The 23,544-nt window shown below is 48.5% G+C and overlaps 3 protein-coding genes across 4 annotated transcripts; 2 read left to right on the top strand and 1 right to left on the bottom strand.

The window, feature by feature from the left end:
- Positions 1-933: 933 nt before the first annotated feature.
- LOC134728393 (putative SCAN domain-containing protein SCAND2P) lies at positions 934-2,427 on the top strand. Its single transcript, XM_063596897.1, has one exon. The coding sequence runs from the start codon at positions 1,118-1,120 to the stop codon at positions 1,547-1,549; it is 432 nt and encodes a 143-aa protein (XP_063452967.1). The 5' UTR covers positions 934-1,117; the 3' UTR covers positions 1,550-2,427.
- On the top strand, positions 1,382-10,405 carry LOC100974697 (egl nine homolog 1). 2 transcript variants are annotated; one of them, XM_055098897.2, is made up of 5 exons: positions 1,382-1,516; positions 3,045-3,601; positions 6,574-6,647; positions 7,520-7,636; positions 8,661-10,209. In XM_055098897.2, the coding sequence occupies exon 2, from the start codon at positions 3,095-3,097 to the stop codon at positions 3,563-3,565; it is 471 nt and encodes a 156-aa protein (XP_054954872.2). In that variant the 5' UTR covers positions 1,382-1,516; positions 3,045-3,094; the 3' UTR covers positions 3,566-3,601; positions 6,574-6,647; positions 7,520-7,636; positions 8,661-10,209. The 2 variants fall into 2 exon arrangements, with proteins under 2 accessions (XP_054954872.2, XP_054954875.2); XM_055098900.2 differs by lacking the exons at positions 1,382-1,516; positions 8,661-10,209 and adding an exon at positions 10,309-10,405 and having other exon boundaries at positions 2,774-3,601.
- WDR73 (WD repeat domain 73) lies at positions 8,436-23,497 on the bottom strand. The gene is made up of 8 exons (XM_003807460.6): positions 23,413-23,497; positions 22,804-22,871; positions 21,864-21,952; positions 17,682-17,770; positions 17,035-17,099; positions 15,329-15,493; positions 14,616-14,981; positions 8,436-12,875 (listed from the first exon to the last, which is right to left on the bottom strand). Exons 1-8 carry the CDS (start codon positions 23,451-23,453, stop codon positions 12,622-12,624), a joined length of 1,137 nt encoding a protein of 378 aa, XP_003807508.3. The 5' UTR covers positions 23,454-23,497; the 3' UTR covers positions 8,436-12,621.
- Between the last annotated feature and the right edge of the window lie 47 nt (positions 23,498-23,544).

Genomic DNA, 23,544 nt, shown 5'->3' on the forward strand with positions numbered 1-23,544 from the left:
ACCTCGTCTCTATTAAAAACAAAACAAAGGCCGGGCGCGGTGGCTCGCGCCTGTAATCCCAGCACTTTGGGAGGCCAAGGCAGGTGGATCATGAGGTCAGGAGCTCAAGACCAGCCTGGCCAAAATGGTGAAACGCCGTCGCTACTAAAAATACAAAAAAAAAAAAAAAAAAAAATCAGCCGGGAGTGGTGGTGGGTGCCTTGTAATCCCAGCTACTCGGGAGGCTGAGGCAGAGAACTGCTCGCACCCGGGAGGCGGAAGTTGCAGTGAGCCGAGATCGCGCCACTGCACTCCAGCCTGGGCGACAGAGCGAGACTCCGCTTCAAAATAAATAAGTAAATAAAAAATAAAAAACAAAACAAAACAAAAAATTTTTGTAAAGACCCCTCTCGCTCATACCACCAGGGCCGCGCAGGGCGAGAGATCTCCACCTCCCCTGGGAGGCAAGACCCACACCCTCCCAGGTGCGCGAGTTGTGGCTGCGGTTCGCGACCCCGCCCCACTTACCCAGCTGGTAGAAAAGTCCCACCTGTCATCAATGATTCGTCTGAAACGAATAGGCGCCTGAGATATTCTCCCATTTTATTGGCTAACGCTGCTGTCTGTCTTCGGGCGGCGGCCTCTGGGAAATGTAGTTCCGGAGAACACGGAGTCCTTCTGGGGCTAGGTTTTCCGCTTCCGGTGCTCAGTGGCTAGCCGAATAGCCGTGTTTGGGGCCTGGGCTCGGGCTTCTTGCGTCCCCGCGAAGAACATGTCACGGGGCCGAATCGTCCGTATTCTCTCAGCTTCAAGCTCCTCTACTTTTCAACCAGGTCACTAGCCCTTGACTGCTCTCATCAAACTTCCGGAACTGCCACCCCACCACTGACTCCACAGGCACCAGGGCATGCAACAGGGCTGGGACAGGAAGGCTCTCTTCTTCACCTCAAGCCTGCTGGGCTAACACTTGCGATTTTTACTAGAGTTAACTTTGTAACGTATGTCTCTGACTCTAGAATTTCAAGAGAAGTTCCACTTAGTGACTCCTAAGTGGAAGTTCTAAGATGGCTTCCCAGTGAGGTGATGAAGAGGTTTGAGCTTTAGAGTGCAGTTGCAAGGCTCTTCTCTGACCTGAACAATGGCTGTAGCTGTGGACCAACAAATCCAGACTCCTTCAGTACAAGATCTCCAAATAGTTAAACTGGAAGAAGATTCCCACTGGGAGCAGGAAATTTCCCTTCAAGGGAATTACTCTGGACCAGAGACATCCTGCCAGAGCTTTTGGCATTTCCGTTACCAAGAAGCATCACGACCCCGAGAGGCCCTCCTCCAGCTCCAGAAGCTCTGTTGTCAGTGGCTAAGGCCAGAGAAGTGTACAAAAGAGCAGATCCTGGAGTTGCTGGTCCTAGAACAGTTCCCGGCTGTCCTTCTCCAGGACATCCAGATCTGGGTCAGACAGCAGCATCCGGAGAGTGGAGAGGAGGCAGTGGCCCTGGTGGAAGACTTGCAGAAAGAACCTGGAAGACAGAGGCTGGAGGTGAGCTATAAAAACATAGTTCCGAACAGTTAAAATAGAGGTATGTGAGAGAGAGAGCTGCCTTGGGTTGCTAGCAGTGTGGGCATACTTCACTATTGATGTTAAACTGGAATTTGCTTATTTCGTGGTCATGGTATCTGCAACTTTCCTTCCAAGTTCAGGCTGACTCTTCAGAGAATGCACAACATTGGCTGCTCTGAGTGTCCGTCCCTGCCATTAAATAAGAAAATTGCTTAAAATGGTATGAGCCTCACTCTGATCAGGGAGGAGCACATGTGACAGGGATGTCTTTTTGGAGAACAGCTCTCACTCTGTAGCAGCCAGCCAGAGGCAAGCGGCTTCGGTGGTCTTTGTCGACATCATTGAGCCTATTGCAAAACACCTGAATTATCCTATGTCTTTTTGCCTAGGGGTTGGCAAGGCAGGTAGGAGCAGTCCCCAGAGAGCTGGGTGGCCAGGATGCAGTGGTCCATGGCCTTATCTCCATAAAGCCTTCCACATGTCCGCCGTCTTTACTGCTGTTGCAGGCTTTTGCATAAGACTGGCTTTTTCCTCTGCTTTTTTTTTTTTTTTTTTTTTTTTTGGAGAGGGAGTCTCGCTCTGTCACCCAGGCTGGAGTGCAGTGGTGCCATCTCGGGTCATTGCAACCTCCGCCAACCGGGTTCAAGCGAGTCTCCTGCCTCAGCCTCCCTAGTAGCTGGGACTACAGGCGCCCACCACCACGCCCGGCTAATTTTTGTATTTTTAGTAGAGACGGGGTTTCACCATATTGGCCAGGCTGGCCTCGAACTCCTGACCTTGTGATCCACCCGCCTCGGCCTCCCAAAGTGTTGGGATTACAGGCGTGAGCCACTGCACCCAACCTTGCCTCTGCTTTTTTATGTTTGGGATGTTTAAGTTTTAGTCCCTACAGAATTTTGACCACTTCCAGTCCTTGAAGAGGGACAGGATGTGCTCTCAAAGAAGGAGCCCTCAGGATCAGTACTGAGTTCTCTGAACATCCATCCGAAGCAAGCACAGACAGAATCTGTCTGTTCCAGGCAATGGTGAAGTTCACAGCAGAACCAGAGGAACAGTTGAAGCACAGCCCCAAAATAGAACGAACTCTAGCCCGTCCACAAGAGTGATAAGAAATCGCAGTGTGGGCCCACGCGCGCCGCACGGCCGGGTCGCCGCCGTACCGTGGTGTACGTGCAGAATGCGCAGAGCGAGCGGCACCCGCTTACCCTGCGCTCCTCCACAGCCTGGGCCGGGCCGCCCGGGACGCTGAGGCGGTGGCGGCGGCCGAGGGGGCCGGTCTTGCGCTCCGCAGGCTCGCGCGCCCGAGCCCGGGTTGCCGTTCGCCGCACAGGCCGCGTTCTCTCAGCCCACGGCGGCGATGAGGCGCTGAGGCGGCCGCCGGCGCTGCGCCGGAGCCTAGGACTCGGAAGCGACCCGGCCGAGGGCCCTGGGTGCCAGCCTCCTTGAGTCAAGGGTAGCGGGTGCATGGCGCAGTGACGGCCCCTATCTCTCTCTCTCCGCTCCCCAGCCTCGGGCGAGGCCGTCCGGCCGCACCCCTCCTGCTCAGCTGCAGTCGCCATGGCCAATGACAGCTGCGGGCCCGGCGAGCCGAGCTCGAGCGAGCGAGACCGGCAGTACTGCGAGCTGTGCGGGAAGATGGAGAACCTGGGGCGCTGCAGCCGCAGCTCCTTCTGCTGCAAGGAGCGCCAGCGCCAGGACTGGAAGAAGCACAAGCTCGTGTGCCAGGGCAGCGAGGGCGCCCTCGGCCACGGAGGGGGCCCTCACCAGGACTCCGGCCCCGCGCCGCCGGCTGCAGCGCCGCCGTCCAGGGACCGGGCCCTGGAGGCCAGGAAGGCAGCGAGGCGCCGGGACAGCGCCTCCGAGGACGCAGCTAAGGCAAAGGCCAAGTCCGCGGCCGACCCCGCGGCGGCCGCGTCCCCACCTCGCGCGTCCCCGGGCCGGACAAAAGCCATGGCTGCTTGTTACCGGTCAATGGAACGGGTTATGTACGTCATGTTGATAATCCAAATGGAGACGGAAGACGTGTGAAATGTATTACATTACGTTAAAGAACGGGATGCCAAGGTAAGTGGAGGTATACTTCGAATTTTTCTAGAAGGTAAAGCCTAGTTTGCTGACATTGAACCCAAATTTGATAGACTGCTGTTTTTCTGGTCTGACCATCGCAACCCTCATGAAGTACAACCAGCATATGCTACAAGGTACGCAATAACTGTTTGGTATTTGATGCAGACGAGAGAGCACGAGCTAAAGTAAAATATCTAACAGGTGAAAAAGGTGTGAGGATTGAACTCAATAAACCTTCAGATTCAGTCAGTAAAGACGTCTTATAGAGCCTTTGATCCAGCAATACCCCACTTCACCTACAATATTTGTTGACGCTATTTGTTAATTTGTGAATACGAATAAATGGGATAAAGAAAAATAGACAACCAGTTCGCATTTTAGTAAGGAAACAGAAACAACTTTGTGTGTTGCATCAAACAGAAGATTCTGACTGCTGTGACTTTGTACCGCATGATCAACTTAGAATCTGTGATTGCTTACAGGAAGAAGATAAGCTACTAATAGAAAATGTTTTTACCTCTGGATATGAAATAAGTGCCCTGTGTAGAATTTTTTTCATTCTTATATTTTGCCAGATCTGTTACCTAGCTGAGTTAATTTCATCTCTACTTTTTAAATATATGTCAAGTTTGAATTGGGATAATTTTTCTATGATTAGGTACAATTTATCAAAACTGAATTGAGAAAAAATTACAGTATTTCTCAAAATAACGTCAATCTATTTTTGTAAACCTCTTCATACTATTAAATTTTGCCCTAAAAGACCTCTTAATAATGATTGTTGCCAGTGACTGATTAATTTTATTTTACTTAAAATAAGAAAAGGAGCACTTTAATTACAACTGAAAAATCAGATTGTTTTGCAGTCCTTCCTATCTTACACTAATTTGAACTCTTAAAGATTGATGCTTTTTTTTGATATTGTCAATAATGAAACCCAATTGTAAAACAGTCACCATTTACTACCAGTAACTTTTAGTTAATGTCTTACAAGGAAAAAGACACAATAAGAAGAGTTTATTTTTTTATTTTTTTATTTTTTTTGAGTCTTGCTCTGTTACCCAGGCTGGAGTGCAGTGGTGCATTCTCAGCTCACTGCAACCCCACTGTCTCCCAGGTTCAAGCAATCCTCCCGCCTCAGCCTCACAACTAGCTGGGACTACAGGCACATACCACCATGCCTGGCTAATTTTTGTATTTTTAGTAGAGACTGGGTTTACCATGTTGCCTAGGCTGGGGTTTAAATTAAATTTTTTTAAAAACTAAAGTGACTGGCACTAAGTGAACTTGAGATTATCCTCAGCTTCAAGTTCCTAAGATAAGGGCTTTCTTAAGCTTTCAGATACATGTATCCTCTAGATGTAGACAATAATGTCCCATTTCTAAGTCTTTTCCTTTGCTTCTCCTTAAGTTGATTGTACTTCCAAATTTGCTGTTATAGGTTTTTCCTAATACTGTGATTTATTTGATCTACAGACAGGAACCTTGTCTCTGTTGAAGAGCATCAAGGGAAGATTACATACGCCTTGAAACCGAAGTGTGTTGTTACCAACTTAATGTGCAGTAACTCCTCAGATATCTGTTAAGGCACTTCCCAGATGTGATGCCAGTCTTCTTACCTGTACTGAAAGATGTTTAGCTTAGAAAAAAAAAAAAAAGTGCAAAATCAGATTAAAAAAAAAAAAAAGTAGCAGCAGTGTGGGGAGGAAGGAAGTACCCTTCTGTGGGGAGGGCATAGAAGTACTCTGTGAGTGCAGAAAGTGGGGTAGAAGGTACAGCTCTCTTCTACTTAGAAGATTGGTGTGTTGACCTCAGGCTGACCGCATGAATTTCTGGGATCCTAAATGGGCACCTCCAAAGTGAAGAAGGACCTCGGTTGGCATGTTTTGTAAAACAACATAGGGGAGCCTGTAGCACCTTTCCTTATGTGAGTCAGAGATTACCAGTCCCAATAGGTTACAGTTGGAGACAGATTTTAGGTCTGGTTGGTGGGAAGGGCAAAAGGGTAGGGTTAAACTAAGGTGCAGTAATCCTTAAAACAGTTAAGTGTCCCCAGACCAATTTAGATGACTCAGGTGTGTTATCAAAACTGAAAAACAAGGCCAGTTATGGTGGCTCATGCTTGTAATTCCAGTACTTTGGAGGCTGAGGTGGGTGGATTGCTTGAGCCCAGGAGTTCGAGATGAGCCTGGGCAATATGGTGAAACTCAGTCTCCTCTAAAAATACAAAAAAAAAAAATTAGCTGGGCATGGTGGCAGGCACCTGTAGTCCCAGCTACTCAGAAGGCTGAGGTGGGAGGATCACCTGAGCCCAGGAGGTTAAGGCTGCGGTAAGCCAAGGTCACGCCACTGCACTCCAGCCTGGGCGACAGATCGAGGCCCTGTCTCAAAAAAAACAAAAAGCAAACAAAAAACCTAAAAAACAAAATCATAAAACCCTGACAGTCAGTACCTAGATGGATATGGAGGGGAAAACCTAAAACTTTCATTTTAGAAACGTTTCATTTTGGCCGGGCACGGTGGCTCACGCCTGTATAATCCCAGCACTTTGGGAGGCAGAGGCAGGCGGATCATGAGGTCAGGAGATCGAGACCATCCTGGCTAACACAGTGAAACCCCGTCTCTACTAAAAATACAAAAAATTAGCCGGGTGTGGTGGTGGGCACCTGTAGTCCCAGCTACTCAGGAGGCTGAGGCAGGAGAATGGCATGAACCTGGGAGGCGGAGCTTGCAGTGAGCTGAGATTGTGCCACTGCACTCCAGCCTGCGCGACAGAGCGAGACTCCGTCTCAAAAAAAAAAAAAAAAAAAGAAATGTTTCATTTTGGTTTTTCACCAACCTTCCTTTGATAGGACAAAGCAGATACTAAGAGGGGGAGGAAAGGCTGTTCTGTGTCTGAACCCAGTTGGGCTAGTCCCCAAGAGGAGCTGAGAGCCATGTACTCTAATGCCTCCCTTTTCTTCCCCCAGCCCTGCCTGATGTGGCTCTGGGAATTCCTGCAGAGAAGAGCAGGGGTGGCCAGGAGATAGTGAGCAGCTCCCAGGTGAGTCAGCCATTTCTCTTATATAGATCACCTTTTCTCTCTCTCTTTTTTTTTAATAGAAATATAACTCTTGAGGCACAGCTCAGTTTTCTCCTTTTGGGAAAACGATTAAGTCATTTGTCTTTACAGATTATATTTCTTTTTTTTAAATTTTCTCTATTTTTATTATACTTTAAGTGCTGGGGTACATGTGCAGAACGTGCAGGTTTGTTACATAGGTACACACGTGCCATGGTGGTTTGCTGCACCCACCAACCCATCGTCTACATTAGGTATTTCTCCTAATGCTCTCCCTCCCCTAGCCCCCAACCCCCCTCAGGTCACCTTTTACTACCCGAGTGGGGCTCCTGCAGCCAACTCCCTTGCCGCTCAGAAATTCCAAAAGAATTTTGCCCAGCAGGGAGGCCCAGTAACTTTACAATTTAGGCTCCAAAATTTCATCAGCCTGCAAAAGGTTGCCCAAATCTCCTTACCCATATGAGGCCAGTGCCATGGCTGTGGTAATGAGGGATTGCATTAAAATTATTCTTTTCTTTGACCCTGAAATCATCAGATTCTCCTGATCTGCTTGTTTGCCTTAAAGATACTGGTTACTTCATTCTGTGTCAGGATCTTGCTCACATGGCATGCAGTACTGTGTAGTGGAGGAAAAAAAACAAAAACCAAAAGCTTCAGAGTCCAACAGCCTTGAGTTGAATTCCCAGCCATACCCTGGACTTGCTGTGTAACTCTGGGCAAGTCTGAGAAGCTTCTGGCTCAGTGCATAATGTCAGCTTGTTTCTTTTCTGTCTCCTCCTGCCCGCTTGATTGCATTTAAAAGCCAAAATAATCACTGTTTCATTTCTTCTGTTTTGTCACTTGCCCTGACTCAGGCATTAGAGAGGCATCGGCTGTGTATATCTCCTAGGAGGCATGGAGGGATCCAGAACCTGGACTGAAGAACCACCTAGAAATAACTCAGCAGAATTCTGAAAATGAGGTCACGCTGGGTAAGAATGCCTTTTTTTTTTTCATAGTCAAAGTTAGCTATGGAGTTTCTGTAGTATTCACTACTCCAGACCTTTTTCAAGTTGAATTTTTTTTCTTTTTCCCTATGTCTGTTCTTACCTATTTTTTTTAAACTTTTATTTCAGTAGTGTTTGGGGAACAAGTAGTGTTTGGTTGCATGGAAAAGTTCTTCAGTGGTGATTTCTGAGATTTTGGTGCACCCATCACCCAAGGGTAGTCTTTTTTATCCATCAAGTCTGTACCCAATGTGTAGTCTTTGTTTTTTTCTGAGACTGAGTCTCATTCTATCACCCAGGCTGGAGTGGAGTGGTATGATCTTGACTCACTGCAACATCTGCCTCCCGGGTTCAAGTGATTCTCCTGCCTCAGCCTCCTGAGTAGCTGGGATTACAGAGATGTGCCACCACGCCCAGCTAATTTTTGTTTTTTTTTTTTTTTTTTTTTTTTTTTGGCAGAGATGGGGTTTCACCATGTTGGCCAGGCTGGTCTTGAACTCCTGACCTTAAGTAATCTGCCTGCCTCGGCCTCCCAAAGTGCTGGGATTACAGGCCTGAGCCACCACGGGGCCCCAGTGTGCAGTCTTTTATCCCCTCAGTCTGTACCCAGTGTGTAGTCTTTTATCCCTCACCCCCCTGCTCCCATCCTTTCCCCCTGGCTTGAATATTTCAAATCTATTTCTTCCTTAAATCTTACTCAAAGGAAATCCAATACCATAGTCAGTTTCACCAAGGATGAATTTCTTGACCCAGAAAGGAAAGCTCATTTTAGGGAGATGGTCAGTTTAGGTATGTGTCTGAATTTTATTTAAGATAGATGAACATGGATATATAGTTATGCATTTGGGCCTGAATTTTTTTTTCTAGTTGTTCTTTTCACTGAGCTTTCCCAAGAATCCCCCCAGAATTAAAAAAAAAAAAAATTACTATCTCCTCTCCCTGGCATATAAAATGGTTGGGATTAGATTTACCAAACCATTACATCTCCCTTTTGTCTGCCTGCAAACAGATTTTCCAATCCATAGGCCCAAAGTGAACTCCCACGTGGAGTAGGATGAAAACCCACAGCATCTAGATCTTCAAATTCTGGAGAAAAAGAGAGTGTGAAAGACTGCTCAGTGGCTGGGGTGAGAGTCAAGTCTGGCCAGGTGCTAATCTGGAGAAAAGCCAAGACCTGGAGCGAGCTGGAGTGGCAGGCCCTGGAGGATGAGAAGGTGGCAGGAGTGCACTGGGGATACAAAGAAACCAAGATTTTTCTGGGAATTCTCAGAGGCCTGGATCCACGAAAAACTCCGCACCTGCCATCGAAACCACCAGGTGTACCGGATTATGGCTGAGCAGCTGTGAGAACATGGCTTCCTGTGGACCCTGGAGCAATGTTGCTATCGGTTCAAAAACCTCCTGACCGACTACTGCAAAGCCAGGAGCACCTACACACCAGGCACCAGTGTCTTCTATGATGAGATGGATGCCCTGATGAGTCTTGGGGCACTTTCTAACACCTTTGATGCCTTAGAGGTGGTAGGAGGCCTTCTTTGGGATTGAGAGGATTCCAAAGGGAACCAGGGCATAGCACTAGAAGATGTGGTGGGATGGTAATGAAATAGTGGAGGAGTCTCAAGAGGAATCCTGGAGGCTTGGTCCCCAGGCCTTGAGGTGGAATCCCAGTGGCAACTCTCCCCCACAATGGACCTCAGAGCAGTGGGAGCGACGCAGTCCTGTGGGAAGCATTCAGGCTCAGAATCAGATGTGATTATTGTCCTGGCTCTGTTATGACTAATTTGGGTCTGGAATGGCCTCATCGGGGGAAAAATTGGTGACAACTTTAAGAAATACCGTTTATATCCCGTCCTCAAATATTGCTTGACTCAACCCTCTACTGAACCAGTAGTCCAGGGTGGCTCACAAAGACCACTTTGAGGCTCTTGCCCTGCTCTTTAGCCAAGGAGTCTCCCTTCCTGCCTTCAGTAACAACATTACAGGAAGAGAGGAGAGAAAGGTAGGAGTTAAAGATCCAGTCATTTGTTTCCATCTAAAGTGCCCTATAAGCCGGGCATGGTGGCGCAAGCCTGTAGTCCCAGCTACTCGGGAGGCTGGGGCAGGAGAATCACTTGAGCCCAGGAGTTGGAGGCCGCAGTGAGCTGTGATCATGCCACTGCATTCCAGCCTGGGCGACAGAGTGAGACCCAGACTCAGCTGAAAAATAATAATAATATTAAAAGAATTTAAAACAAAGTTTTCCATAGATGTGAACCCTGCGTAGATAATACACACCAGTCTGCCATTTAAAAGGTTTGTTGTTCTTGGGCAACCTCTTTAAATACCCTTAGCCTCCATTTTCTCATCTAGACAGTGGACATTGTGATGGTTTCTACCTCCCTGGGCTGTTATGAGGATCCTGACACAGTATTAGCACTTGGCAAATGTTAGTTTTCATTATCATCATCATTATAATTATTATGAAAATAGATAAGTGCATTATCCTGTACCCTCAAAGGAGTAAAAGGGGGAAAATGTCTGAGTCATTAAACTTTCCCTTCTGGGAACTAGACCTTCTTGAGAGGCGCCATCATTCTCATTTCACCTGTCACTTCCAGACATGGGAGCAGAAAGTGAATTTCAGAACTCCATGTCCCCTCCTGCTTTTCTCTGAGCAGGACTTCCAGTTCCCCAGCCAGATGGGGTCACAATGCTGCAGAAAAGTGAAGAGCTTTGGAATGAAGATCTCCCGGACTTCAAGGAGATTCAGAAAACGTCCAGTGCAGGTGGGAAATGAATGGGAGCTAGCATTCCACCAACAAAGTCAGCCCTGGGATTCTAAACTCGGACAAGCCAGCACTGGGCAAGGGCTGAGGGGAACCAGGCACTCAGTGCACCCAGTTTACTATTCTATGGTGTGGAAAGCACGGGACTTGAGAAGCAGGTGGCACCCAGGAAAGCCTGTTCCCCTAAGTAAGTTTGAACTTTAGTTACTTGAAAAAAGGTATAACTGAATTATGAGTGTTTATGATTTTATTTTATTTTTTTTGAGATGGAGTCTCACCCTGTCACCCAGGCTGGAATGCAGTGGCACAATCTCGGTTCACTGCAGCCTCTACCTCTCAGGTTCAAGCAATTCTCCTGCCTCACCCTCCTGAGTAGCGGGGATTACAGGTGTGCCACCACCATGCCCGTCTCTAATTTTTATATTTTTAGTAGAGACGGGGTTTCACCATGTTGGCCAGTCTGGTCTTGAACTCCTGACCTCAAGTGATCCACCCACCTTGGCCCCCCACAAAGCGCTGGGATTACAGGCGTGAGCCAGTGTGCCTGGTCTATCTTTAAATTCCTATCTGAATTTGTTTAGGTTTTTTAAATAAAAATCTTTCTTTTTTTTTAGAGACGGGTTCACCATGGTGCCCAGGCTGATCTCGAACTCCTCCTGGACTCAAGCTATCCTCCCACCTCAGCCTCCCAAAGTACTGGGATTACAGGCATGAGCCACATGCTTGACCTGAATTTTAACTGCAGTTAATTATCACTTAACCAGCGAATTCACACAGGAGAAATCCCCTGGCTGGGCGCGGTGGCTCACACCTGTAATCCCAGCACTTCGGGAGGCCGAGGTGGGTAGATCACAAGGTCAAGAGATCAAGACCATTCTGGTCAACATGGTGAAACTCCGTCTGTACCAAAAATACAAAAATTACCTGGGCATGGTGGTGCGTGCCTGTAATCCCAGCTACTTGGCAGGCTGAGGCAGGAGCATTGCTTGAACCCGCGAGGTGGAGGTTGCAGTGAGCCGAGATCACGCCACTGCACTCAAGCCTGGGTGACAGAGCAAGACTCCATCTCTACTACAAAAAAAAAAAAAAAAAAAAAATTCAACCACCTTAGGAAGCCTCTCATTTACGTATTTCTAGCGTGTAATTAGTGTTGCACATGGGAAGGGCTAATAGATGCTGACAGAGTGAACAACTTATTTATCTGTTTTGTGTGTTTGTGTGTAACAGGGTCTCACTCTGTTGCCCAGGCTGGAATACAGTGGCATGATCACAGCTCACTGCAAACTTCAACTGCCAGGCTCAGGCAACCCTCCCACCTCAGCCTCTTGAATAGCTGGGACTGCAGGCTCACACCACCACAACCAGCTAACTTGTATTTTTAGTAGAGACAAGGTTTCGCCATGTTGCTCAGGCTAGTCTCGAACTCCTGGACTCAAGTGATCCACCTGTCTTGGCTGCCTACATTGCTGGGATTACAGGCATGAGCCACCATGCCCAGCCAAATTTTTTTTTTTTTGAAGGGAAGGGATCTTGCTATGTTGCCCAGGCTGGTCTCAAACTCCTCAGCTCAAGCAATCTGCCCACCTCAGCCTCTGAAAGTGCTGGGATTACAGGCATGAGCCACCATGTCCAGCACACTTTAATATTCACTATGGGCCCTCAAAAGGAAATGTTTGTGGGGCCACCAAAAGTAAATGTCTCTTGAACCTAGTCACCTGGGGGGACAAGTGTGGGAAAGTGCACCTGTGTTCCCATGAGAACCACTCAAGAGGAGCAGAAATCTTGTTTTGCTATTTCCTTAATTGCTACTAGGGCTGGGATTTTTTTCATGTTTATTGGCCCCTCTACATTTTTTTCTTTAAAAAAATTCACAAAGCATGTTTATATTTGTTAGCTCTTTTGATTCTCCCTATGATAGTGTGAAGACAGGGACAAAACGCTACCATTTCACACTCCCAGATCTAACAATAGCTACCAAGTAATTATGCCATGCGTTTCTTCTAACCTTCGCAATATCACTACGAGGTAGTTCTTACTATCCTCATTTTACAGATAAGGAAACTGAGGCTAAGTGACGCTGGTAGACTTGCCCAAGGCCACACAGCTGGTAACAGGGACTGGTAGTCACTTGAGTCCTACATCAGCACCCTTGCTACTACAGCAGCTCCTCCCCTTTCTAGAGGCCTAGATGGAAAGATGCTGGTGTCAGCGGGGGGCACAAAGGTCCACCCAGTCCCACACATGCAGAGAGGCATCATTTGTTGCTGATAACAAAGTCCTTGGTCTGCAGGGATGCCAGGTGTGGGTGGTGACCAAAGGAGCAGGGTCCATCCCATTTCCATCTAGGAAGATGTGACCTCTGTGAGTGAAGAGAGGTTCTACTTGGCTCCGTGTTCCATCTTGGCTCCGTGTTCCATCCCAAGATGTGGCATCATAGACCTGGACTGTACCATCAAAACCTGAGAATACAGAAAAGAGAGGCTTGACAATGAATCCCTAATTTTATTTGAAAATAATTTTCTTTCTATTTTTAATAGAGATGGGGTTTCACCATGTTGACCAGGATGGTCTTGAACTCCTGGCCTCAAGCGATCCTCCCATCTCAGCCTCCCAAAATGCTGGGATTACAGGCACCCAGCCCCTAAAATACTTTTTATAATTTGTTCTATGGTACCAAAACAGGCTATTGGATGAGGAATCAAGGCACTTAAAAGGCTAACCACGGGCAAGTAGCATCTGCCCTCAGTGTTGGCAGCTGATGACTCCGTGGGGCATGTAACCATGAGCATCCGTTGTGCACCTGTTATGCGTGAGGCTCGAAGGCTAATTCTGGACAAGTATTAGCTCTTTTAATCCTCAGAACTGTATGACACAGATACTGTTATTTTCCCCAGGAAACTGAGGCTTAAGAGACTTCTTCAAACCTTTTCAAGTTGCCCCAGAGTCCAGTCCCCTACCTCTGCGTCCCTTTCAGCAGATGGCCTTGTCTCCTACTCGATGGGGGAAACAGAAGCCTTTGGAGAGAAATACCTTCACGTCCCTGCATGATCTAGCTGCACGCACACTCATCCCATCCTGCCATCTTCCTGGTACTGAAGAGCCAGCCCCTCTACCTGAGCTTGGCTCTTCTGTTCTTTCTGGATCCTGGCATTTCCAATCATCCTTTCTTGCTCTCTTAATGATTTTTTTCAACCCCCACCTGCCTCGACGGATCCTTCCTGTTGGCTTTTAGATACCCACATTAAGTACCGCAAGCAACTAGCTACCACCAGACCAGAACCAGGGGCCTGCTGACCTAGCTGGCTTGCTATTTTTTTTTTTTTTTTTTGAGACAGAGTCTTGCTCTGTCGCCAGTCTGGAGTGCAGTGGCGTCATCTCAGCTCACTGCAACCTCTGACTCCCGGGTTCAAGCGATTCCCCTGCCTCAGCCTCCCGAGTAGGTGGGACTACAGGCGTGCACCAAAACACCCGGCTAATTTTTTTTATTTTCATAGAGACGGGGTTTCACCATGTTGGCCACGATGGTCTCGATCTCCTGACCTTGTGATCCACCCGCCTTGACCTCCCAAAGTGCTGGGAATATAGGTGTGAGCCACCGCGCCCGGCCAACTTGCTACATTTCAAAAGGCAAGTAGGCTGAGAAGTACCCTTGAGGTGCTGTCCCTGCTGCTTTTTTTTTTTTCTTTTTTTTTTCTTTTTGAGACAGTCTCGCTCTGTCGCCCAGGCTGGAGTGCAGTGGTGCAATCTCAGCTCACTGCAAGCTCCGCCTCCCAGGTTCACGCCATTCTTCTGCCTCAGCCTCCTAAGTAGCTGGGACTACAGGCGCCTGCCACCATGCCTGGCTAATTTTTTGTATTTTTAGTAGGGACGGGGTTTCACTGTGTTAGCCACTGTCCCCTTTTCTTTCTGACCCAGCCCGATGTCTGTCCCAGTGTCTTACTGTCTGCAGGCCCCTCCACCAACCTGAGACCTGAATTCCTGCTAGGCTAGGAAAGGCCTGCTGCCAATGTGTGGAAGTTTAGTAGCCAGGGTAGGAAAAGGCCTGCCACTGAAGAACCTGGAGAGTTCGAATTTCTCTGTGAGCAACTTTAACTCCTGGAGCCAGGTTTATCATGGTGCTGGAGGCTCCTTCCTGAGCACCCAACAGTCTCCTGGAAGAAAGAGATCAGATAACAAGACGAAATCCTGCTCGGCAGTACCTGAGATGGCCAAGCAATTCTTCAGGCCTGGGGCCCAAGTCACTCGCAGCAGCTCTGGGTCAGGGCTCGGTACGGATACTGGGCACTGGACTGAGCTCACAGGATGGCAGAGATCCCGGGGGTCAAGAAGACAAAGACGCCCATCTGAGCCAAGGCTGGCAATGCTGGGCCCAGGGCCCTGGCCCCAGCTCCCAACTTCAGCACACCATCTCTCTCCACCAGACCCAGGGCCAGGGCTGCGATTCTCCAATGGTGCCCACTTCTGGCGGGTGTCAACAAGCCCCAGCCGGCCCGAAGCACAGCAGAAGGCAAAGGTGTCTGCATCTAGGACCTGCAGGCTACTCAGCTCCTCACTGTCACTGACATCTGGAAGACCGACAGCAAAGGAGACAAGCGGCTGGAGGCAGATGGGTCTGGCAATTTGGCAGGGCTGGCTGGTCACAGGTCCCTTCCCACCAGTCCCAGGCAGAATAAATCACATCTCCCTTCCCACTCATCTCACCATTGTCTGCTCAGCTGGTTGGGTGCTGGTCCCTGGGACTGCCTAATCCTGCCCCAGCATAGGAGCCCTTAGAGGCCAGGGCTTACCTCTTATTCACTGTATATCCCCAACACCTGGCACAGAGAGTTGAACTCAGTTTTTATAGTGGCTGAGTTGGGCTGGTGGGTGATGCCGGCTGGAGCAGCAAGCAAGGGACAAAGTACCATGGTACCTGAGGTGTACGTGGTCTTCCGGGACTCCAGATCAATGACCTGCAGACTGCGGAGCCTCGCCCCATGGAGGACTCCGGGTGCCAATGTGGAGAAGACGGCCACCCTAGGCCAGAGACTCTCCTCTTTCTCATGCACAGCAATGGTGCTGACAGCTTTAATGACATCTAGGGGAAAACGAAGAGGCCAAAATCCAGAACTTTAATGAAGGTTTGAAACATGACAGGCCGCCAGCTGTCTTCCCCTGTACATTTAGAAGATCAAGGAAGAAAAGGAGCTGCCGGCTGGCAAGAGATGATGTTGAGACATAACTACTCTGGCTTATGTTTACATTTTTGAAACCATCAGAAACATTTCAATTTCTTTATTATTTGTCTTATAAACTGTTTTTTGCAAATGGAAGACAATGCCATCTCAAAACCCAAAAAGCAATTCTGGCTTTTTATACTTTTGTGGAGAACAGGTAGAAGACAAGAAAAGGAATGAACATGCTGCTGATGTCACTTACCCCTTCAGCGACAAGAAACAGGTACAGAATTCATGAACTGATATTATTTCTTCAAAAACATGTTCCATGACCTCGAGTGACTTGCTAAAGCCTAGCAAGTACAGGTCACATTACAGATGTCATTGTCTTGTAAGGTGGACAAGAAAGTCCACATCTTTTTTACACTGAATGGAACATCCTTGGCTTTGAGTCAAGTTTTGTTTTGGTTCTTTTGTTTTTTTGAGACAGAATCTCACTCTGTTGCCCAGGCTGGAGTCCAGTGGCACAACCTCAGCTCACTGCAGCCTCCGCCTCTCAGGTTCAAGAAATTCTTCTGCCTCAGCCTCCTGAGTAGCTGGAATTACAGATGTGCACCCTCATGCCCAGCTAATTTTTTTGTATTTTTAGTAGAGACGGGGTTTCGCCATGTTGCTCGGGCTGGGCTCAAACTCCTGGTCAGGTGACCCACCTACCTTGGCCTCCCAAAGTGCTGGGATTACAGGCATGAGCCACTGCGCCCAGCCAAGTTTTAGTTTTTATTTGGTTGTCTCCACCTGCTTGGTTAGCAGGCAGGTTCTCCTCTCTGTATTCTACATCTGAGGCTTCTCTTAATATATGCTTAATGCTGCCAAAGAGGTGAGCTCACCTGAGCAGCCTAAGCTCTGCCCTTGCCACTGCCCCTGCCTAGGGAGAGTAGTTCTCTGGATGAACTCAATTCCAGGAGCAGGTTACAGGAAGCTCCATTTGGGGCTTGGATGCCATGCTATGGTTGCTAATTCACCTTGTCTGCATTAAAGTAGATTAATTCCCACCTGGCTCTGAGTCTACTACTTCTTTTTTTTTTGGAGACGGAGTTTTGCTCTTGTTGCCCAGGCTGGAGTGCAGTGGCATGATCTCGGCTCACTGTAACCTCCGCCTCCCGGGTTCAAGCAATTCTCCTGCCTCAGTCTCCCCAGTAGCAGGGATTACAGGTGCCTACCACCATGCCCGGCTAATTTTTTGTATTTTTAATAGAGACAGGTTTCACCATGTTGTACAGGGTGGTCTTCAACTTCTGAATTCAAGTGATCCACCCAGCTCAGCCTCCCAAAGTGCTACAATTACAGGCATGAGACTGTCCCCAGCCTGAGTCTACTTCTTAACTGGCTCAGATTAGGGGACAGGGGTGTATGAGTCACACTTTCCTAGAACCCCAAACCCCATCAAGTCAAATTCACTCACCACTGTCCTCTGCAACCTGCCACACCTGCAGATAACAACCTGGAAGGCCACTGGTAACCAGCAATCTATTCAGAAAAGACAAAATCAGTCCAGACCATGGGGAGCTTATCCACACAGGTCCCTTCCCCTTTCCAGCACACTTAGCTTGGGACTCCACTTCCCATATCAGGACATCTTACTGCAAGATCATCAAGGCCAACCACCCTCATTTCACAGATAAGGAGCAGGCTCAATCAACTTTAGGGAGACTGAGCCCAAGCTTCCATGTGTCATGATGGTCACCTACAGAGGACACAAGTATGGGGCCAAACACAACCTGACCCAGAGACTCTTGGCCTCTCCCAACTGAGCAATTATCACCCAAGAGCAACAGAAGAGCATCTTTCTGTCCCGTATCTATTCCCTGGAGCAACTCTGGTAGAACTGTTACTTACATTAGTCCAAGGGCTCTGGGGGGCTATGAAGCCACAGCAGTGGTTTCTTTGTATTCTAAATCTGTGTGTATCTGTGTGCACACACTTGTGCACTCACATGTGCCTGTGTGCTGAGGGGGTGGGAATGGAGATGAGGAGGCAGAATACCCCCAGGCATTTGCAGCCATCCCATCCCATCCTGTGTGGATGGCTGGATCACAAAATTGACCATACCTGGTATGTGGCACATGCTTTAGATCAAAGATAGACCTGTCTGAAAATCCTCCATGGCGCACTTTGAAATCTCTTTCTGGGAATAAGCCCTAAAATACAAAGGAGTAGCCAATCAGAGCCAGCTCTTCAAATGAACATTTCAGAGGAACTCTAAGTGAGGAGTCAGGTCCTAGCCTGGCAGGAGGCCATGGAAGCCACTCAGCTGGTGAAAGGGCGTTGGTGTCCTGGTATTTGGCAATGTTGGTCTCAGCTGCCTACACGTACAGCTTCCTTTTTCCTTTGCACATCCAAAACCCTTCTCCTAGCCTTTCACTAGCCCCTTTTACTACAGCACAAGCATTATACTCCAGGCCTTCCTAGAGAAGCCAGAGAAGCTTAACAGCTTCATCAAAGAGAGCAATGGACACATCCCCATTTCTCCCTCCATTCTCCCGCTGGAAGTCAGGTGGATTCCTCTAACGATAAAAATTAACAATTACAACTTATCAGTATTCACTGTGTCAGGCGCAGTGTTTAGGGCTTTATCACATTTAATTCTTACAACCTCCTATGATATAGGTACTATAATTATCCCTATTCTACAAATGACACAACTAAGGCACAAGGAGCTTCAGCCACTTATATAAGGTCATACAAGTATTAAGTTGTGAATTTGAACCAAAGTCTGTCTAACCCAAGTCCACACTGTTAGCCACTAGGCTCTACTATCTCCATGTAAGGAACCAGAGGCAAGGGAAAAGGAGGTGGCCATAGAAGAAACAAGGCAAAGCTGGTGGTGAGCGGGGAGGTAAATCAGTTCTCACAGCTAGGCTCAGTCTGGGTGAACCCCTGACTCAAGCCTGACTGGAGATGGGGAAGATGAAGAACACTAGGTGCTACCCTATAGCTTCTGTAGCCTCTGGGTTTTATGAGTACAAATTTGGCTTTTTTTTTTTTTAACTTTTTTTTGAGACAGAGAGTCTCACTCTGTAGCCCAGGCTGGAGGGCAGTGGCGTGATCTTGGCTCACTGCAACCTCTGTCTCCCCAGTTTAAGCTATTCTCCTGCCTCAGCCTCCTGAGTAGCTGGGACTACAGGTGTGCACCACCACACCCAGTTAATTTTTGTATTTTTAGTAGAGACGGGGTTTCGCCATGTTGCCCAGGCTGGTCTCGAACTTCCAACCTCAGGTGATCCGCCTGCCTCAGCCTCCCAAAGTGCTGGGATTACAGACATAAGCCACCACACCTGGTCTTTTTTAACTTTTTAAATTTTGTGAAGAGATGGGCTTGCCATGTTGTCCAGGCTGGACTTGAACTCCTAGGCTCAAGGAGTCCACCGCCTCAGCTTCAAAAAGTGCTGGGATTATAGGTGTGAGTCACCATGTCAGTCTACAAACTTGGCATTTTTCCTAAGCGTTCCCTCTTGAGATTATAATTCAGTATGTTTGGGAAGTATGCTAGGAATATGCATTTTAGCCAGCACTCCTAATGGCCCTGGTAGGGTGGTCCTCAGGCTACTTTGATAAAAACTGGGCCACATCTGCATGGGATCTAGCCTCTCCCAGGCTGAACAATGTTTTTCTATGTCCTTGTCTAGCCTCTTAGCCTCTTCTCTTCTAAACAATTAGACTCAACTCCATAACATGGTGAGGCCCTAAGATAAATTTATTTACTTATTTTTGTGAGACGGAGTGTCACGCTGTTACCTAGGCTGGAAGTGCAGTGGTGCCATCTCAGGTCACTGCAACTTCTGCCTCCTGGGTTTAAGGGATTCTCTGGTGCCTCAGCCTCCCCTGAGTAGCTGGGATTAAAGGCATATACCACCACACCCGGCTAATTTTCTTTTTCTTTTTTTTTGAGACGGAGTCTCACTCTGTCACCCAGGCTGGATGCAGTGGCTTGATCTTGGCTCACTGCAAGCTCCACCTCCCAGGTTCAAGCAATTCTTCTGCCTCAGCCTCCTGAGTAGCTGGGACTACAGGCGCACGCCACCACACCCGGCTAATTTTTGTATTATTAGTAGAGATGGGGTTTCACCATATTGGCCAGACTGGTCTCGAACTCCTGAACTTGTGATCCGCCCACCTCGGCCTCCCAAAGTGCTGGGATTACAGGCGTGAGCCATGCGCCTGGCCAAATTTGTTTTATTTTTAGTAGAGATGGGGTTTCACCATGTTGGCCAGGCTGGTCTTGAACTTCTGGCCTCTAGTGATCTGCCCACGTTGGTCTCCCGCTCCCAAGGTGCTGGGATTACAGGCATGAGTCACCGCGCTCGGATTGTTTCTTATTTCATTAAATAATTTAAAACAAAACAAAATAAAAAAGGCCAAGTGCGGTGGTTCACACCTGGAATCCCAGCACTTTGGGAGGCAGGAGGATTGCTTGGGCTCAGGAGTTTGAGAACAGCTTGGCAAGACCCCATCCCTACCAAAAAATACAAAAATTAACCAGGTGTGGTGGCACATGCCTGTGGTCCCAACTACTCGGGATGCTGAAGTGGGAGGATGGCTTGAGCCCAGGAGGCAGAGGTTGCAGTGAGCTGAGATCGCGCCACTGCACTCCAGCCTAGGTGACAGAGTGAGACCTCAAAAAAAAAAAAAAAAAAATTTTTTTTTAAGAAGTTTGGGGCCAGGAGTGATGGCTCATGCCAGTAATCCCAGCACTTTGGGAGGCCAAAGCAGGCGGATCACTTGAAGCCAAGTGTTCGAGACCAGCCTGGCCAACACAGTGAAACCTCATCTCTACAAAAAAATTTAACAATTAGCCAAGCATGGTGGCACATGCCTGTAGTCCCAGCTACTTGGGAGGCTGAGGCGGGAGGATCACTTGAGCCTGGGAGGTTTAGACTGTAGTGAGCCAGGGATCACGCCACTGCACTCCAGCCTGGGTGACAGAGCAAGCCCTTGTCTCAAAACAAAAAGGAATTCAGGAGCAAACACTCAAATTCCTGCCCCCACATGGCCCTTCAAGGTCATCTGCCTGCATGCCTCACTCCTCCCTTGTCCTCTGATGACTAATACCATCCCCTGGACTCCTGATCTATCCTCACCTTCTATTCCTGGAAGCAGGAGCGTGTTCCCTGTGATATTCCCTCATTTTCACCCTCTCCCTCTTCAAGGGTTACTTTCCCATAGCTTGTAACTCTGCTCAAGCCTCTGTGTTTAGGAAACCTTCCCTCAGATCTGTGTTTCCGACTAGTTGCTGCTTTAGCTTCTTCCCTCCCTACATTTCGTAACTCTGCTTCCTCTTCATTTTTAGTCTTTGGGCCTGACCACCACCAGCAAAAATCCTGTAGCAGAGGTCACCAAGAGTTTCCCAATTGCCAGTCTTATGAATGAACTCAATTCCTCATCTGAATGATTTTTTTTTTTTTTTTGAGATGCAGTCTTGCTGTTGCCCAGGCTGGAGTGCAGTGGCACGATCTCAGCTCACTACAACCTCCGCCTCCCGGGTTCAAGCAATTCTCCTGCCTCAGCCTCCTGAGTAGCTGGGATTACAAGTGTGCGCCACCACGCCTGGCTAATTTTTGTATTTTTAGTAGAGACGGGGTTTCACCATGTTGGTCAGGATGGTCCGGAACTCCTGACCTCATGATCCGCCCAACTCGGCCTCCCAAAGTGCTGGGATTACAGGCGTAAGCCACTGCACCTGGCCTTCAATTCTTCTCTCAATGATTTTATTGGAACTCTAGACAGCTACTAACTCTTTTTTTCTTGAGAAGTTCTCTTCTCTTGGCTTCAGAAACATTGACCTTTTCTGAGATTCCTCCTACCGCAGAGGCTGTTCTTTCTTAGTATTCTTTGGGGAGGGGGGGTGCATCTTCCTGTACTCATCCCTTAAATGTGTTCCCTGAGGTTCCGTCCTCACTATATTCTCCTCACTCCTTATATACCACACATTCACTAGGTGACTTTAACCACTCTACGCATTTCAACTGCCCTCTATATCCTTAATCGCTCCCTAAATCTATTTCTGATAAAGTATAACTGACCTCCTCCTCTGATAGCCCTCTGTAAACCACGAGACATTCTACAGCATTTATCTCTGTGCATATGTGCCTCCCTTTGTTAGACTAGAAGGGCAGGCCTAGCGCTTTCTCTCTTTCTAGTATCCAGGACAATACCTGGTAGATAACAGGAGCTCCACAAATGTTTAATAAATAAATAAAAGTTGACATACTCAGCATTTATATTTTAAGTTACCTTGTTTTCCTTTACAGAAAGTCTGAGAGGTAATTTCAGATGAAGAATTTCATTCTTTTTCAGGCTTTCATAGCCAGCAACAAAGACTCCTGGAAAAAGAAGCAGAGGTAGCTGTCACAAATTGTTAGAAAGATTGCAGACCATGGATAGGTCTACAAACTCTCACCCAATCCCCCGAAGTAAGGATACATTCCTTCACTGTGCATCCTTGTATGGAGGAATTGAGTACCTGGTTGTGTCTTTTTCAGACAAGGTCTCGCTGTGTCAGCCAGGCTGGAGTGCAGTGGTCCGATCACAGCTCACTGCAGCCTCAACCTGCCAGGTTCAAGTGATCCTCCCACCACAGCCTTCAGAGTAGCTGGGATTATAGGCGTGAGCCACCATGCTCGGCTAATTTTTGTATTTTTTGTAGAGACAGGGTTTCCTTGCTTAGGTTAGTCTCAAATTCCTGGGATCAAGCAGTCTGCCCGCTGCCTCAGCCTCCTGAAGTGCCCAGCCTGAAGACTTTTTTTGTTAGCCACGCTGGAATACAGTGTCGTGATCTCAGCTCACTGCAACCTCCACCTCCTGGGTTCAAGTGATTCTCCTGCCTCAGCCTCCCCAGTAGCTGCTGGTACACAAGTGTGCACCACCTCGTCCGGCTAATTTTTGTATTTTCAGTAGAGACGGGGTTTCACCATGTTGGCCAGACTGGTCTCGAACTCCTGACCTCAGGTGATCCGCCTGCCTCGGCCTCCCAAAGTGCTGGGATTACAGGCGTGAACCACTGCTCCTGGTCAGAGATCTTAATAAGAGGAATATTAGTGCTGATGGGGCATCAAATTGCTACAAGTGACTCTCAGGTGCCCAGAAGAGTCGGTTGGGTCCCTCTAGGCTTAGCTCCTGAAACCCAGCTCAGGAGTGAGATTCCCTCTCCTTCAGGGCTAGGAAGGTATACCACCTTTGTCATCAATCCATTCAAGGACTCGAGTGGCTCCTGACAGGTCGAATGCATAGAAATCCTGGTACCTGCACAAAAGGGACACAGAATCACACGATGCACAGCACTTCACAGCTCAAAGAACTCCAAGATGGCAGCCGCATGGTTCAGTGGCCCAAACTCTGGAGTCAGGCAGACGTGGGACTGAGTTTACTTCCCATTTTACTCCCTGTTTCTGGGACCAGGCCAGTCCCTTGATGTCCCTGAGCCTCGGTCCTCATGTGTGGACGTCCCAGGGTACCCAAATTTCCCAAGGTTGACGTGAGGAATCAATGAGATCATCTGTGTTCTGAGCTGAACTCAGAAGCTGGCGCAAACTAACTGGGCACTGCGTCTTCACAAGCGCGGCTCTTACTAGTAATCTCACAACGCGCGCACGCAGGAAGGAGCCATTTCCTAGAGATGGGGGCCTAGGCCCAGGCGGAGTCCTCCACGGTGGCGAGCCCCGAGGCCACAGCTGGCCCACTCTGCACCAGGATCCCCAACGTGCCTCCACCCACACCCATCCGCCCGCCAGGCAAGCTCCAGGCCCAGCTCCCATCTCCCATCTCCCAGCCCCGTACGATTTACAAGCGCAAGGATTCCACCAGCCAGTCGTCCCCAGGATCCATGGCAACGACCGCTTCCGGCGTCTCACTTCCGCCTGCGAGCCTTCGGGGGCCGCGCGGCTCTCGCGAGATGTGGGCAGGGCCTCCCGTTAGG

The sequence above is a fragment of the Pan paniscus genome, chromosome 16 (genome assembly GCF_029289425.2).
Source record: "Pan paniscus chromosome 16, NHGRI_mPanPan1-v2.0_pri, whole genome shotgun sequence".
NCBI classification, from domain to species: Eukaryota; Metazoa; Chordata; class Mammalia; order Primates; family Hominidae; genus Pan; species Pan paniscus.